General features: G+C 43.9%; 1 protein-coding gene across 4 annotated transcripts in view; it reads right to left on the bottom strand.

Moving 5' to 3' along the window:
- MAD1L1 (mitotic arrest deficient 1 like 1) overlaps positions 1–16,167 on the bottom strand; it is a 352,753-nt gene that overhangs the window by 140,286 nt on the left and 196,300 nt on the right. For all 4 annotated transcript variants that reach the window (XM_005420353.3, XM_031056543.1, XM_031056546.1 and 1 more), the window contains one exon: positions 15,710–15,800. In XM_005420353.3, the coding sequence (XP_005420410.1) occupies positions 15,710–15,800 (91 nt within the window). The remainder of the gene's footprint in view (positions 1–15,709; positions 15,801–16,167) is intronic.

Raw genomic sequence — 16,167 nt, 5'->3', positions numbered from 1 at the left:
CACACACAAATGTGTTTGCCTCTCTCAAAAGCTCTTAAATGAGATAGCCTCCCATGGAAAAAGAATGGAATACCACCTGGCAAAGAACAAGGAGTGCTGCTCTGCCAGGTGAGATGGTCAGCAAATTTTGGGTTACCAGGCTGGGCAGTCCATGTAAACCTCTGTGAAGATCAGCCAGCTGTGCCCAAAGAAGTCCAGAGCTGCTCCAGGCAAAATTAACTGGGCCAGAATCTGACAATGGACCAAACCTGGTAGATTTGGACAGGTGTAGTAGATGCTCAAAGGAAATGTGTTACTGCAAAACCTTTTTCTTTCAGAATTGTTTCCCTCCCTCTGTGATCTCCAAACCACACTGCGCCAACAGGGACTGCTGTGGCCAAGGGCCTGAGCATCTCCTTCACAGCACAAGTGACCACATTTCAGGGATATTATCTACAGATTGCACAGAAGCCACTTACACTCAGCCACACCCACACCAGAGCTGGAAGTGGCATCACCTCCTGCCTGCCAGACCTGTGCACTGCCAACATCCCCAGCTCTGCTTTGGCACCATCTTCCTCTTGCTGCTGCTGAGCTTTCTCTCCTGCCTCTCCCCCTCATGATCATTTACATGGAGGTTTTACTTTTCCAGACATAAGCTTAACAGACCAAATACTTATAAATAACTGAAGAACAGAGCCTGAGGTCTGAGTTTTTTTGCTTGTAACAACCTTATTGCTAATTTGGGCTTCTGTCAGGGATGGGTTTTGTGCTACCACAGAGACCAGAGAACCTTTGCATTCAAGAGATTAAAAACTTGTTCCAGTGTTCCTGACACAGGGTTGGGGGTGGAGAACTACTCTTATTGTGGGCAAGTCACTGTGCTGCACTGCCAGTTCTCATCTGGGCAGCTGCTGCCAGTCCAAAGCATTATCACCACTGAAACAGTCATGTGTATATAGAGTGCAACAAGCACCCTCAAAGAACAAGGTACTTGAAGGCAGAAGATGAATTCAAATCCAGTTTTTTGTATATTATTTTCTACAAGTGAACTCTCAAGTGCTCAGTCTCTAAGCTCTTGAGAAGGAACGGTAGCTGAAAAAACACAGGGACACAGGGGAGCAACAGGGGAGTGAAGTAATGAGAGATTTGTCTGCTAATGCCAGCATTTCAAAAGACAAATTTTACTTATTTTCAAACCAGACAAATATTTTCCAGTTCTCTTTCAGGAAATGGGAACATGCAGATTGACAGCAGACCCAAGGTTGCTTAAATCCTGATCTATAACCTGGCTGCCAGGGGATGCTGCAAGGGATTTGTAACCTTCAGCCTTGGCTGGTCTCTCAGACATGCAGCAGCCTTTGAGCAGCTGTGACAGGCATCCCAAACACTGCAGAAAAAAGGGAGTTGGTGTGGCTGGAGGAAGAGGATGCAGGAGGTTCCTGTGCGAAGCACAAGCAAAGAAAGCTAAGAAGGCCCCTCCATGGGACCACACTGTTCCTCTTAGCCATAAGCAGATCCCTCCTAGGAAGAGCAGCATGAGGTAAAGTAAGATATTCCAGACTCAATTTAAATGGCTCCATCCCTTGCAGTCACATTGACCAGAACCACCTGAAATCTCCATTTATCACCTCCCTATTTTAAAACTAATCGATACCACTGCGGGACAGCAACTTTCTGTATAAGTAGAAAACAAGATGGCCTGGAGCCCTGGGAAATTCTCCCTGCTCCCCACCAGCTGATACCAGCTCTGATCCTGTGTCTGCATCACGCACAGCCAGGGCTGTAACATGGCCTTAAACAATGCAGCAGCAGCAGCTACTTTGCTTCCAGCAGCTCAACAAGCCTCGAGCTGTGAGTAGAGAAAGAGCCCCCTCTGCTTGCTTCTCCACAGCAGTGTGTGCACAGGACCAAGGGTTTAAACGAGGGGAAGGGAAGGAGTAGGTGGGATGCAGGAGCTGTAAGTGCTGTTATAAACCCATGTGTGTGTCTGGAGAGTTTTGAAGGGGAGAGTGAATACCTGAGAAATAGAAAAAGGTGCAATCCACAGGCATATGCAGCTCTTCAGCTGTAATTTGTGGTGTCCAGAAGGCTAAAAGCTTGTGGAATGAGGGACTGAGTTGAGCTGTACTCTGTGGGCACAGGCGGCAAAATGCCACCAACTGTCCCATCAGAGTTTTTAAGTGATTGTCAAGAGAAGCTGGGAAGGAAGTTAAGTAACCAATGAGGGTCCCTGAAGAGAGAAAGAGGGTGGCAAAAGTGCAACAGTAGAAGGAAAAGATGGAAAAGAATTTGTATGCCCCTTGACCCTCCTGGGTTTTTTAAGATGCATAATTGCTATGGTTGATGACCTGGTGGTTTGGGTGTCAGAGCCCACCTGAATCTTGTCACCACAACAGCCTGTACTGATGTAACTTCCAGAGGAGATACACCCACTAGAAGTTAAATACCCTGGCACAGAAAGGTTTTTAAACAACTCTGCTCTTTCCTTCATCCCATACTCTTGCTAGTAGCATGCACATTAAAAATAGCTGAGGAGCCACGCACACTAATAATACAAACCACAAGTGTTTGCATTAAGTTTTACCAACCTCATGTAAATCAGCCCATAAAGGCTGGTAGCCCGTTATATACTATTCAATCACTACAGCAAGCGCCCATCCTGTGCCTTTCACAGTGATCTGTAGCCTGGAACAGGTTCATAAACAGCTCAGAAAGGCAGCTGCTGTAGATTTCACTTAACTCCTTATCTATCTGCTTTAAACGGATTAAATGACTATGTCATTAAAATGCTCGAAGTAAGCCTTTGATCATAAACTTCTCATCATTTTACAGTTATTGAATCTGATCCCTAATGAATCTTATTCTGCCATATTTCTGTCTCTGCTCCCGGCCTTGCTCCCCATTAGTCCTGGCTGCTCAGGCCTAATACAGCTGCTTTGTATGCCTGACCACTGGCTCCTTACAGCCCTCGATCGTAGCTGCTGATTGCCCAGCCCAGAGGAAGGATGAAGTGCAGGAATTTCATTTGAGGTAGGGTCAGAAGGAGCGAGAAAATAATCCACAAAATACCAACCACACCAAACAGCCTCTCCATATTCACTGCACAGCTGCGTGACTGCAATTCCTTTCTGAGCGCCCTGCACCGAGCAGAGAGGGGAGCACTGTGCTCTCCAACATCTTACAGACAAAAAGGTGGTTTATTTTCATAGTAAAGGGGTACAAGAGAAAAAAAAAAAAACAAAACACACTACTGAGATCAAGGGATTTTCTGCCACAGCACACCAGCAGATTTTAGCAGCTGCAATGAAGGATGCGCCTGATCTCAGTATGAACAGAGGTGGGGGAAAGCATGTGGTGTCCAGAAGTGACCCAGCACAAACACAGACAGCAGCCCATGTCTAAGCACAGCAAGAAGAAAGCCACTGCAGATCCTGGGAAAATGGAGGGAGACAAAACATCCAGTGCCCTGGTCCACAGATGAGCCAGTAGGGCTGGCAGTAATCAAAGGAGAACAGATGCTTACAGGTCAGCAATGATCACTAGAGATGGGGACCACTGAGGTCATTCTGCATTCCAAGTTTTGCTCCAAACTCAACCAGGTGACAAAAACCAGCTATTAAATGTGGTGCCAAATCTCATTTCTTGCACTAGTTTAGTTTTGGCAAATCCAAGGGCCTACACACAAGGGCTGGCAGGAGGGATCTGCAAACGTTAAAGATGATAAACAGAGAGGGTCTTCTGACCCTACTACAAAGTAGACTTTATAAAAGTATTTGTTTTTAATATCAGTATACTATAGCCTAAGTTCCTGTATTTTCTCCCTGAGAAGAAGAAAACCATGTTCTGAAATTTCAGAATTTGTTTTTTTCTAGGGAAGCTGATTCCCATCAGGCACAACAGGAAGAAAATGCCCAGGAATTAATGTCAAGCTGTCATTCAAAACAATGTAGGAGAATTCTATGGTCAGAGTGGTTTTCATCCTTCAGTATCAGTAGGCACAAGAGGGAAAAAAGAAGGTCCTTCTAGTAGCCACAGGAGAGGAAAGGTACTGAATGTGCAACGTTACATGAGCACCAAATGCTTGTTTCAGCTGTGAACTCTATTAAAGTCACATGAAAGTGATAAAATGAATGCTGAAAACTGCATGTTTGATATGGAAGAGGCCCATTATGTCAACTTGCAAAGTCCTTGCCAATGCAGCAGACTGACTAATGTTAATCATTCTGCTTTCTAATTATCTTACCATTATAGCAATTTCCCTGATGATCATCCCTTTTTTTTTCCTTCCCATTTTGCTGTTGTTCAGTGGTTTTCAATGATGCAGGCTGTAAGGCTTGGACCACCTCTTGGCCATTTGAGTGTTTCCAAAGAATACACCAAAGGGTGTGTTATTATCTCTCTCCATCGCTCCCTTGGCTTTCCAGGACATACTTTTAAACAAAAGGATGGGAAAGAGGCGGATGCTGCTTTGCTTCTGTCCCCTCAGATGCTGTGCACTGAAACAGATTGGCTGTGGAACCCCCCCAGTTGCCCCAGTGCTAACCTCTGCTAGCACTGGTCCTCTGGCAGAGTGTACCAGTGCTGGCCATGATGGGACAGCAGGAACCAGCATCTTTGCTATCACCCAGCTGGAGTGAGACTGCCTTAGTAATTGCAGCACAGCAAGAATGGATTTCATTTATTTTCTGCTTTATTCCAGTGAGAGAGAGAGAGGGAGAGAGGCCAGATTTACCCAGTGGCCTCATTCCTACCCCCAGAGCATGAATTACTTACGGATTTCACAGTGAGTAGATAGAAGCAGGGACACAGACAAATTCCTAGAACCAAGGAAGTGATCGGTCTTTTCTGCCTCATCACCCTCATGTACATATTGTGACATTTTAATTAGCTTCCCCCATGTTTGACAGACATCCTGTGTCATGCAGAGAAACCACAGTTTACTCCTTATCTTCACAAAATTTGGGAGCTTTAAAAAAACCCACCAAACATCAAAAAACCCCAACCCGGTTCCCTCTCCCTTCAAACCCAAGCAATTCAATTACTTGCCAGATAGCACTAAGAATCCATTAGAGAAGAATATATTCTGTATTTGCTGTGGAAATCTCCTGGTGATCTTATCTGTCTCTCAGCTCAAGCTCAAAGCTCAATTGTTTTTTTCTGCCAGTGCAAGGAGACTTCAAGCAGCACTGACATCTTTTCAGATGGGGACAGTCGTCTCATCTTCATTTCAATTTTACAAGAGTAAGAGAGATTTGTGGATAAACTGAAACAATAAGAGGAATGGCTATGGGGCAATCTATTGGATTCTGAACAGCTTTGAGTTAACTGCTCCAACCAGCAAATTCAACATTATCCTGAGCTGCCTGCCTGAAGAAATAAATACTTCAGAAGCAGCCTTGCCCAGACACAAGTTTTCAAGTTATCATTGAGTAAACTGGTAGAAGGGCATCATCTCTAACTTTCACACATATCTAAAGGACTCAGACTATCTTTTTGATCCCTGGAAGCAGAAAACATCAGTAAAGAGCATTAAGTTGAACGAAACAGCCAAGGAACTAAAATGGGAAGGATGAGAGGGTAGGCTTAGGAGGAATACACTTGGTAAATTGACCTACAGGTCTGTTTGCAGCATGTCCAGTGTTTCTTTTCTCTAGGATGCTTGAGAGAATGGACCACACAAAAATCTCCAGATACAGACACAGATCTGTCTTCTAAGCAGTGTCAAACAGAAGCATCACACTCAGAAGATGTCAGAGACCTTGAGAAAGCAGGAAAGTCAAAAGATACTGCCATTCAATCCTCAAACTGTTTGCTATAGAAGTTACTGTCCATGTGCCACCATGGCACAGCCACTTGGCAGCACTGGGGAAACCATTTCATGTCATACAACCACTGTTCCTTCCCCTGAAGAGGATGTTAAGGAATGTCTCCAATACTGCCCCCTCCTTCACTTCAGCGTCTGTGAGCCTGATGGGCACAGTCTGACATGCTGGTTGTAGCATATCCAAGGAAAAAGCCCCAGCCCACACCCACTGTCTGTTCTCCCTCCTGAGCAGGCATTTCCCTCCCTGCCATCCCTCTGACCACACTCCAGCTGGATTCTGTTGAGCCAATGTAGGTGATAGTCCTATTTTACACCCAGCTACATCAAGTCATGTCTACATTTAAATACATTGACATGCATTCTAATAATAATTTGCAAATATATATATACATATATAAAAAATTAAATTCCCCAGTGTTGCATTTAAATGTTCAGGCAGCTCCACCATGTTAATATTAATCATAAGAGCTCACACATATCTAATCACACTTTTCCTTGCACACTGACAGATTGACCTCTGAGCAAGCCCTGACTCCTTGGGAAATCACCTTAAGGTCAGCAGCTCTGGCTGTGATGGATCTAGAGGGAAAGCAGCTCCACAGCTGAGCTCCCTTGCAGACTGCTGTCAACAGCTTTTCACATCCCTCTACTCATAAAAATGAGAAAATTTCTGTAATTACTACTGATTGGAACTGTGGTAGCACTGCACAGGGAGAAAGAATGCATCCACTGGAAGACAACCAAAAATACACAAGAGGACCTCTGGAGAGCTCATCCTTGCTGCACAGCCTTCATGTTACTGGTTTTTCAAGTTTTTCATCTTACTAGAGCCAGAAGCACAATGAACCCCCTTTTCAAAAGCAGAGTCTTTGTTCTGAAAGGTCACAATCTCAACTGAACATCTTCTGTCATGTCCAACATGCACAACAGCTTTCAGGGAAATTTTATTTCGTTTTAAATGTCCTGCCAAAATTGCAAAGAACAGGCACAGAGCTGCTGCATCATTTAGGAAATGTGGGGTTTAAATGTTGATCAGAGGAAGCAGCAGAGCTCCTGATGGAGCTGAGCCCCATGCTCGGGTGAGCACGGCTGTGATGGATGCCCTGGGAGCCCTCCCAGCTGCAGGGAACACAGCTGGGCTTTCCAGACACCCTCCTGAACACACAGAACCCCCTCACTGCTCATTTTTTTTGAAAGATATGAAGGGGATGCTCTTCTCACAGCACTTCACTTACTCTGCCACTCCAACTGTCCATCCTCATTTAAACAGAACTGCCTCTCTACCTAAATTAGGCATCATCTTCCATTCCATTGTTACCTGTCTTTCAAATCTAGCTAGGAAAGCTGTCAAAAACAATTACATTTTTCCTGACTTGTCTGGATCCATGTCTCTTTAAAGTCTTCTCAAACACCAGCAAATGGAAATTGAGCTAAAATTGGGCTTGGAAGGACCTGTATCATGGTCTGTGTTCAGAGTGTGCTGACAGAAATGCTCTGTTATTGGGATGTTACTTCTCCCCATTTACTCCCAGGCACACCACGAGCCTGCACTGCCAGATGAATGGCAGTGCCACATCCCAGTGACAGAGGCATGTTGAGTTTCCCTCCTACTATCTGAAGAAATTGTTCAGAGAAAACCCATCTTTATAATGTAAATCTCTGCCTCCAAGTGTCACAGAGGTGGTAGGTCAGGCTGATCAAAGGGAAGAGTTCTGGGATGTGTAAGATAACATACCAACATCTCACATGCTTGAATCCCCCTGACAGAGGCCACACAAAAACGTGTTTCTCTGATGCACACTGCCACCCCCACCAGTGCCTCAGCTCAGAGCATCTCCCCCTTTCCTCATGTGCATTTTAACATCAGTACAAACACTGCCCACTCTTCACTGTGACACAAAACAGGCAGAATTTTCCTCTTCCCCTCATCACACACTCAGAGAAAATATTATTAAATTCCAACTTATTTCTTTTCCATAATCTGGGTGACACCTCCTGGCCTTTTGTCTCCTAGAGATGGTATCAAGTTTTACATGTACCAAGAAGTAGAGGAAAAATATGGCACCATAACCAGAGTACCAAAAGAATAAAACTGCTGAGGAATATTACTGAAAACTTGGACTTTACAAAGCCAGACCACAACAGAAATGGCAAAGACAAGGCCAGCATGAAACTGTGATCTATTACCTTGTTTTAATCAAAAACTCAGAAATAATTGGGTCATCAACCAAAGGCTGAAATGGTAATGAGTAATGAAAAGCTCAGAGCCTAACATGGAGAGAGCTGCAACTCATGGACATGGTACTCATAAAAGCCTGAGAGAAAGCACAAAGCTTCAGTAAACAAACCTTGTGAAGTGTTATTTGCCTTACACAGGTCTAAATGACATTTTTGTTTTGTCTCTGTGACATGGAAGCAGAATTCAAAGCAGCAGAAAAATAATAGAAAATGAAGAAAGAAGAATTGAAAACTAATTTGTGCCACTGAATGACTACAGAGAAAAACAAGAAAACTATAAAGGGACAGTCACTCTTATTGCTTCCTGAAACTTTGCTTTTTCTTTGTGAGAGAAGTAAGATTAGAGGAGTTTAAAAGTGAAGTCTCATTTTAAAATGGTTGTTTCTGTCTCATCAGCCTTGGCATTCACCCACAGGGTGATTCTGAGGATCACTGAAACACACAGAAGCCTTCTGGAGTTGCTATTTACTACTACTTGACTGGCACACATTTCAAGTTTTTGGGTGGGAATTTAAATACAAAACTGAGAGTTTGAATGTGCAGTTGTAGCTGAAATTACTAATTTTTGTATATTGTTGCCCTTTTCATCATACAAGACTACCAATGGTGCCTCTGTCCCCTCACTCCCGTGAAGGCAGTGCACTCACCCCAGATTTAGTGCTCTGGTGCCATGCAACCAAGCCTTGTACAACTTTTAAAACATCACCAATTATCGTGCAACACCTGTTCAGAAAACCAATGTTTGTTCCAAGCCAGCTTTCTTACACCACAGAAGGACTGGAACAACTTCCTGCTGCTTGCCCCTGCAGAACACACGTGCTGCAGGAGCAGCCTCCTCCTTAGTGTAGCAGCATCCTCATCTGCATTTTGTGCTCAATTTTTCTACTCCAGCATGGATGGCACCTCCTGAAGTTCATGCTTCCTGTGTAGTGGAACAGCGACCTTTTCCAGCAGGACATTTCCCATGGCCCAGCTCTCCCTGCCTGCTCTGAGCTCCCCATGCTGCTGCTCAGGTGCTGACACTCAGTGCACTGACCTTTCCTGTTTCAGAGCTGTTCAGGAAATCCAACGCTCACCCTTCCTCCCCCTCTGCTCATCTAATGAGCTTTGTGATGCCACACAGCTGCTGATATTTTCAAGGGTAGTGGCAGGAGAACATTAATGAATTTATTCTGGATTTTCGTGTTAAATGTATTATGCAAATGTTAATCAGTTTCTGCAGAACTTTGAGAAAGGTGATGCATGAAATAAACAATACGGTGGCAGCTCTGGCAGTAGAATTTATAGAGCTTCAGGTTTTTAATATTCAATGTGTGAATCCCTTTAAAAAAATTTTTTTTAAAGGGCATGTTGGTAAAATTTTCTTGCACAAATGTGAACCTGTGCACTCGTGGTCTCTGATGTTAACAAACATTAAAAGTCTGTTCTGTGCCTGTCCTCGTTTCCTTCGACATCCACTTTGCACATCACATTTATCAGGGCCACCAAGGCCATCAAACAGCTTCTCCTTGAACCACCTAATGACAAACCTGCAAGTAAATGGCATGTGTATGCTTCTCCTCTCTGCTCCCGTGGAATGTTTCTAACTTCTGTTAATTCTAAGAACAGCAATGTATTCAGAATTAACACATACAAATATTTGCATAGCCCCAGCTAATTCAGTGTCACGCAATCCCCAGGGGCTGGATCACAGCAGGTTCTACACTCCTTCCATTTTACACCAGTTCTAGGATTTCCTGCAGTACCTAATCCACGTGGCATGAGATACACAGTGTTTTTTTCCCAAACAACACATATAATCCTTTCAGCACCATTTATGGGTGCATTACAGGGGAAGCTCTTTTCCCTCCCATTCATCTGGGTGAAACTTCAGCACATCCCCTTTAGCAGCTCCCTGAGAACACCAGGGACACCCACACAGCAGAGCAGCTCAGACTTAGCTTCTCCTACCCATCTCAAGAGATAATTGAAGTGAAGGTGGTGTAACAGCACAGGTGTTGCCCAGACCAGGACACGCTGGGTGATTCCACAGCGCCCCTCTGCCCTGGCACACTGCTGCCTGTGCCACCCTATCTCCACTGCTGTTGTCATCCCCAGAACCAGACCCATTGGCCCCTCAGCCAGCTTCCTGTGTGAATATTCTCCCCTGTTTTATGCAAGCATTACACACCTCTGAGCTGTCATAAATTAATACCCATGATGTCTGTTTATCACATTTTCCATTGTTGTTTTGAGCAAAAGTGTGGAGTGATCCCCAGAGTGGTCCCTGCCTATATACACTTGAGCAGGTACACTTCCTTAGGTCAGGGCAGACCTGCTGCTGCCTGTGAAATATAGAGGATAAGCTTTGCCTGTAAAAGATGAGTTTATTGCTGTTTAAATCCAGGAGTCTGTGGAATGGATCACAAATCACTCTGTTCCCCATGAACTCGATGCACTGGATGAGTGGGGCAGCACAATATGATCCAACCTTCTGCAGTCCTGGACCTGCACCTCTCTTCATCTTCTCTTTACAGATCTCCTCCTGTATGCTGTCAGTTATTCTATCTCATAATTAAGTCCCTCTGGAGTACACGCAAATTTGTTCCTACACCTTCCCACAAGCAGTACCTGACTGAAGAGATGCCAAGTGAGTTGCCCAGAACCAGCTAAAGAAGCCTTCTAGAAAAAAAAAAAAGGAAAAAGGAAAAAAAAAAAAGCTGAACTTAGGTGAGGTTTTCAACAGGGACCAGCTGTGCTACAGAGGCTAACACAGACCTCTGCATGCACAGATGAACAAAAAAAGGACAGGAAGTTTGTGAAAAGGGAAGGCATGGAGATAATCCAGGAAGAACATGAGCATTTGGGAGGCCAATTAGAGAACCTTGAAAGGTTGACTATGTCCTTTTAAGTTTTATAACAGTGTAAATGATTCATTCATCATTCTTTACTGGTCACAAAATGAACAGTTAGACTGTTAAATGACCTCAGCTTTCCCTTGGGCTCTTAACTCCAAGCTAGTCACTGCCTGGCTGCCAAAGCCCTAACCATAAAATGAGTCATTAATGCTTAAAGAGGAGAAACATTCTCTGTCCACCTTCCCCTGGGGTACAGCTCCCAGATGTTTTGTTATTCCCTCAAAATACAGCAATAGAAGAAGGAGGAGACCAGCCCAACCACAAGGGTTGCAGAGAAAGGGAAACACGTGAATGCTCTGGGAGTCAAGCACTTCTATCATTCATGGGCATCTCACTCCTGGAGAACTAAACCCAGCAGGCACTTCTCTCAAGGGCACTATAATAGACAATGCAGTCCCTTCCAGTCCAACAGCAAAGTTTAACATAAATTCCAGCTTCTGTCTGGGGTAAACTTTCTGATGACTGCCCCCACACTATGTAGTCAGTCAGCTCTTTCAGAGCTTTGAAATAATAGGCAAAAATCAATAATTTCAAAATGTATGAATAAAACTGCATTTTTGAGTGTGTTGTTGTCTTATTGCTGACTCACAGAGAGGCTAAACACAACCAGTTACTACTGTGAGCAGGAACATGGCAGTCAAAGCTGGACAGTCCAGAGTTTGTGCCAATTCATGACCCTTTCCCACAGACAAACTGCCCTTGTTGGGTTTTGTCTACTCCTGAGATCCTCTCCCAGTTTTCTATCAGGTTTTCTTGACTGCCAGCATGCACAGGTGATTCTTTTTACTCAGAAACAAGACAGAAAATACAGATTCTTTCCATTTAGCCTCATAAATACACATGCACATGCTCAAAGGGATTAAGCTGCCAGCTTGGCTATGGGACTAGAGGTGATTTTCAAGCCCAAACACATCTCCTTGTAAAAAAAACCACCCATCTACTTGCCTTTTATCCATACAGATCCACTTATCTGAACTCTAACTGGAGTTTCATTTTTCTCACCAACCAGCTGTGAACTAATTACGAGGACTTTAACTAGTCCTGCTCCCTCTCCAAGCATATGGATCCAATTAAGTCAAACTGCAGCTGATTTTAATCAATCTTCCTTGAAGCAGCCAACCTTGAAGAATCTCTTCTTCAGCTGGAAGAGTAGAGGAGAGCAGGAAAAGCAGGAGAGTAGTATTTGCATAAGGAACACTTCACATCTGCTTGGTTGCCTGTAAACACAGGGCTCCTAGCAGTAAGAAATGCTAATTGAACACTCCTCACAACTCCTTCCTCCCACTTTATCCAAAAAGCACTGATTTGATCAGTCTCTTTTGTTCCTGGCATCAAGCTGCACTTTTCCACCAGCACCTCTGGAAGATGGTCCAGGTCATTTCAGATAACAAACCAACCAAGCCTTTCTCTGAAATCTCAGCCTGCCCACCATGGGCCAAGGAGTAGCAGCTCAGGTTTCCTGGAAATGTTATTTTGCTTCATCAAAAGGAAGAAGGGTAGAGAAGATGAGATAAAATTGTGTGTTTAAGCCCACTCTTTTCATATTATTTGAATCCCTCTCCTGAGCCAGGGTTTCAAATGTTTTCCTTAAGATAATATCCTGGGCACCAGGGAGACAGTCTCAACCGGGTGTCATTTCTCTACAGCTCTACATCTCCTGTGTTTTTGTAATCTGAGGTTTTCATTAGCAGTAAAGACCTGGCCAGTGAGTGAGATCCATGCTAAAGTCTTTATACCAGTGAAGGAAAATCAATGCAGCCTGCAGCAAGGTGTCAAGAGGCAAGGGGTTTTGGACAACAGGGTGCGTGAAGGTGGAAAACACCTTCAGGCATAATTCAAGCTGCCCCCACACCAGCACAGAATACAAAAAGATGTCAGATGTTATATGGCTGTGGGGAGCAGAGGTATCAGCACCTTAGTTCATTTGCTAATACTGAGCTCAAGGAGTCTGATTCACACACCAAAAGCAAAAGCGCCTTTCCAGGTGCTCCTTTGCCCCCTGCCCAGTCCTACAGGGTCTCCTTGCTCACAAAGTGGGTTTTTGTGAGAAATCAGCAAAATTCCTGTGCCAATATGCAGATACAGAAAGATGTAAGAGGAGGAAGTTCTTCACAGAAATGGAGATTAGACATTAGAATGGGCTGCCCAGGCAAGTGGTGGATTTGCCATTCCTGGAGGTGTTTAAGGAAAGCCTGGACATGGCTCAGTGCCATGGTCTGGTTGACATGGTCTGGTGGTGTTGGGTCATAGGTTGGATTCAATGATCTGAGGTCTTTTTGAACCTAAATGATTCTGTGATTTGGAGACAAACACTTTTGAAACTCCACACCTCAACACATTCAAACTGACGTTTTTAATTATGAATTATTAGATGTATCTCCCTAGATTTCATAGACCAAACACCACTTTGTGAACTCAACAGATTCAGTTCAGTGTAAAGCACTCAGAGCCTTAATTCTACAACCTGTCTCTTCAAAATTCCCAACTTTAATATGTCCCTTCTACGTGTCTTTCCTTTAGTAGATAAAATTCCAGGAGTCAGAGATTTTATTTTACAAGAAAGAATTGCAGATAAGGATTTGTCAGAAATCACCCTCATTCTACCTGGTTTAATGTCAGCCCCTTCTCTTACATCTTTATTTGATTTAAAGCCATGCTTCTCCCATTTTTGTAGTTTTAGTCATCTTCCTGTTCAGTAAAACTTCCTTGTGACTTCTGTATGTAGTTTGTCTTGCTCTTTTTCCCTTCGAGACTTTATTTTAACCCATCATTTCCTAATGATTTCTTTCAGAGGTGGGAATAAATAACATGCCAAACTAGCAACACTTCAGTGACCTTATCTGAGTGTATAATGACATTTTCAGCATATTTGCTCAGCGCTGATAGAAGAGGTGAATTTCTAAGCTTATCCTTAACTTTGTGGGTTCTCACTCTAACAAACCCTCTTTCAATGTGTTTATAAAAAGAGTCATTTTAAGCTTGGTCTGTCAAGGTATTTGATTCACAGGGTGAATAAAAATTGGGAAGGCTGGTGTTTTTCCCTCTGAGGAGTTCTTGGCCATTCAGGTGGGCACACACTGATCAATACTGACACTTTAGCATTCAGCTGACATATTCCTGTACTTGTGCTTTCCTCTCTACTCCCTCTCTTTCGAAAAAAATACTTTAGGCATCAAGTTCTCTAAGAGACAAGCAAAGTGAGACTTTAGGGACAAGGGGAGCTACCTCCTGTTAAATAAGGAGATAAAGCCATGTCCTCAGCCTTGGCAAGAGAGATGGAAGGGCATCATTACCTGAATTCAGCTCACTAACTCCAAGCTTTCTCTTTCCTAGACCTGCTATTCAAGACTTGACATCTCAAATCACTCGGTTCATCTTTGTATGAACAAATAAAGCAGATCTTTGTGATATTTCAAGATACCACAACTAAAATAGGGAATTCCTCTGGTCAGGCCTTCTTGGAAAGCCAGCAACCACTCTAAGACCATGGAGGCAGATTAACCATGACCTGAGTAATCTGGTCTGAAACCAAAGCTGCTTGTCTGTTTGTTGGAGACCTAAGTATCCAAACGCCAGCCCAAAGCTTTCATCTCCTTCTGATGACTGAAACCCAATTAAAGGAGAGCAGGGTGACAGGTTTCACACTAAACATGGCTCAGCAGAGATGCTCAGCAGCTCTTAGCTCCCTGTTTTATCAAAGCTGTCACTTCCCCTGTCTCCAGGAATGGGTTATAAAAAAAAGAAATTTTGATTCATGTCTAATAGGTGTCAAGATAAAATCAATGGTCTGGCTGAAATCTGGGTAATTTCAAACCAGGTTTCATGCAGGTTTCCTACCATGAAGCAATTTGCAAAACAAAAATGGGAAAAATAAAAATAAAAAGAAAGAAAAATTAAGAGAATGCTACAATGACAAATTGTTCAGCACATCAGAGAGAAAAGAAGGAAGAGATAACACTTCTTCAAGAAGAGTGGGTGGGCTTTGATTGACCCAACAGGGTCAGGTTCTTGTTTGCTCCAGCATCTTTCAAACAGGAAACACCACAAAAGCTTGAAGCAACTCCCCTGCCCTTCCTCTGCACAGGAAAGCTGTTCCTAGGGTGATAACAAGCTGAGCAGCCAGTCCATTTCTCTGCTGCAGGTTCCCTTGTGTGGGATTTCACAGATCTATCCCAACTGAAAAGCTGAACACCTCTTGCCATAGAGGACAGCACAAGGAAAAAGCAAACCACACAGAGTAGCACAGCAAAGGGAACACAGCTCCCATCCTTCTGACTCCACGTCTGTGGATGCTGCCAGCTCATACCCTCAACAGCACTGAGGGTTCCTGGCTTGGAAAACTCCTGCCTGCTGAGGTGGCCTCTGCTTTCATCACTGACACCAGCAGAGAGGAGACTTCAACACAACCAAAGCTCAAAATTTCCCATCCATTCTGTGGTGTCCAGCCCTGTCTATGCTCCCACTTTGTCATGAATGAATTTGGGGACAGACAACTTCTAGTGGTGGAGCTACTTAACATGGACCTATTTTTAAGGCTCCAAGAAGAGAAGTCCTAGAGAGAGTCATCAAACAAGACAACTGAATCTGTGTGATCACATCTGAGCTCAAACCTCTGTGATGGCATGGGCAGAAGCACAGGTGTGGCAGTGCAGTCAGCACAGGCTGCCCAAAGGTGCCTTGCCCAGATGGAGGGGAGGGAAGCTCCATGCTGGGAGCACTCATGGACCACACCAGGCTCTCCAGCTGCTCTGGACCTCCACACTCCTACCTGCAGAGTGAGCTTCTCCAGCTGCATTCCCAGAGATCTGTTCTCCTCTGCCAGCTTGCTGCGCTCAGCTTCCAGCTCCTCAATTTTCAACCTGGAGAAGAAGGGAAAATTAATTGACTTTGGGTGTCCCTGCACAGTCCCACCACAAATAATCAAGTAAAGCACGAAACCAGAAACAGTATCAGATTTTTCCTGCATTCAGTACCACAAAACTGCACTACTGAGGCACCTAAAACATATGGTTAAAAGTGACGTGTTTGTATGATGAAACTGTAATTTGTGAAAGTATATTAAAAATATACAATTTGAACATAAAGCAAGTCCAGTTTGGATACCTTCTGAACCACAGACTGAGTCTAGACCATCATGTTTAATAACTACCAGCAGCTAAAACTTCCATGAGGCATCAAATCTCTTTTTGATCTGATTTATACTTTTGGCCTTCACAATACTCCTTG

This window comes from Geospiza fortis, unplaced genomic scaffold, assembly GCF_000277835.1.
Source record: "Geospiza fortis unplaced genomic scaffold, GeoFor_1.0 scaffold237, whole genome shotgun sequence".
Classification (NCBI taxonomy): Eukaryota; Metazoa; Chordata; class Aves; order Passeriformes; family Thraupidae; genus Geospiza; species Geospiza fortis.
The sequence above is the reverse complement of the archived record's forward strand: the minus strand, read 5'-3'. Positions and strand labels throughout refer to the sequence as shown.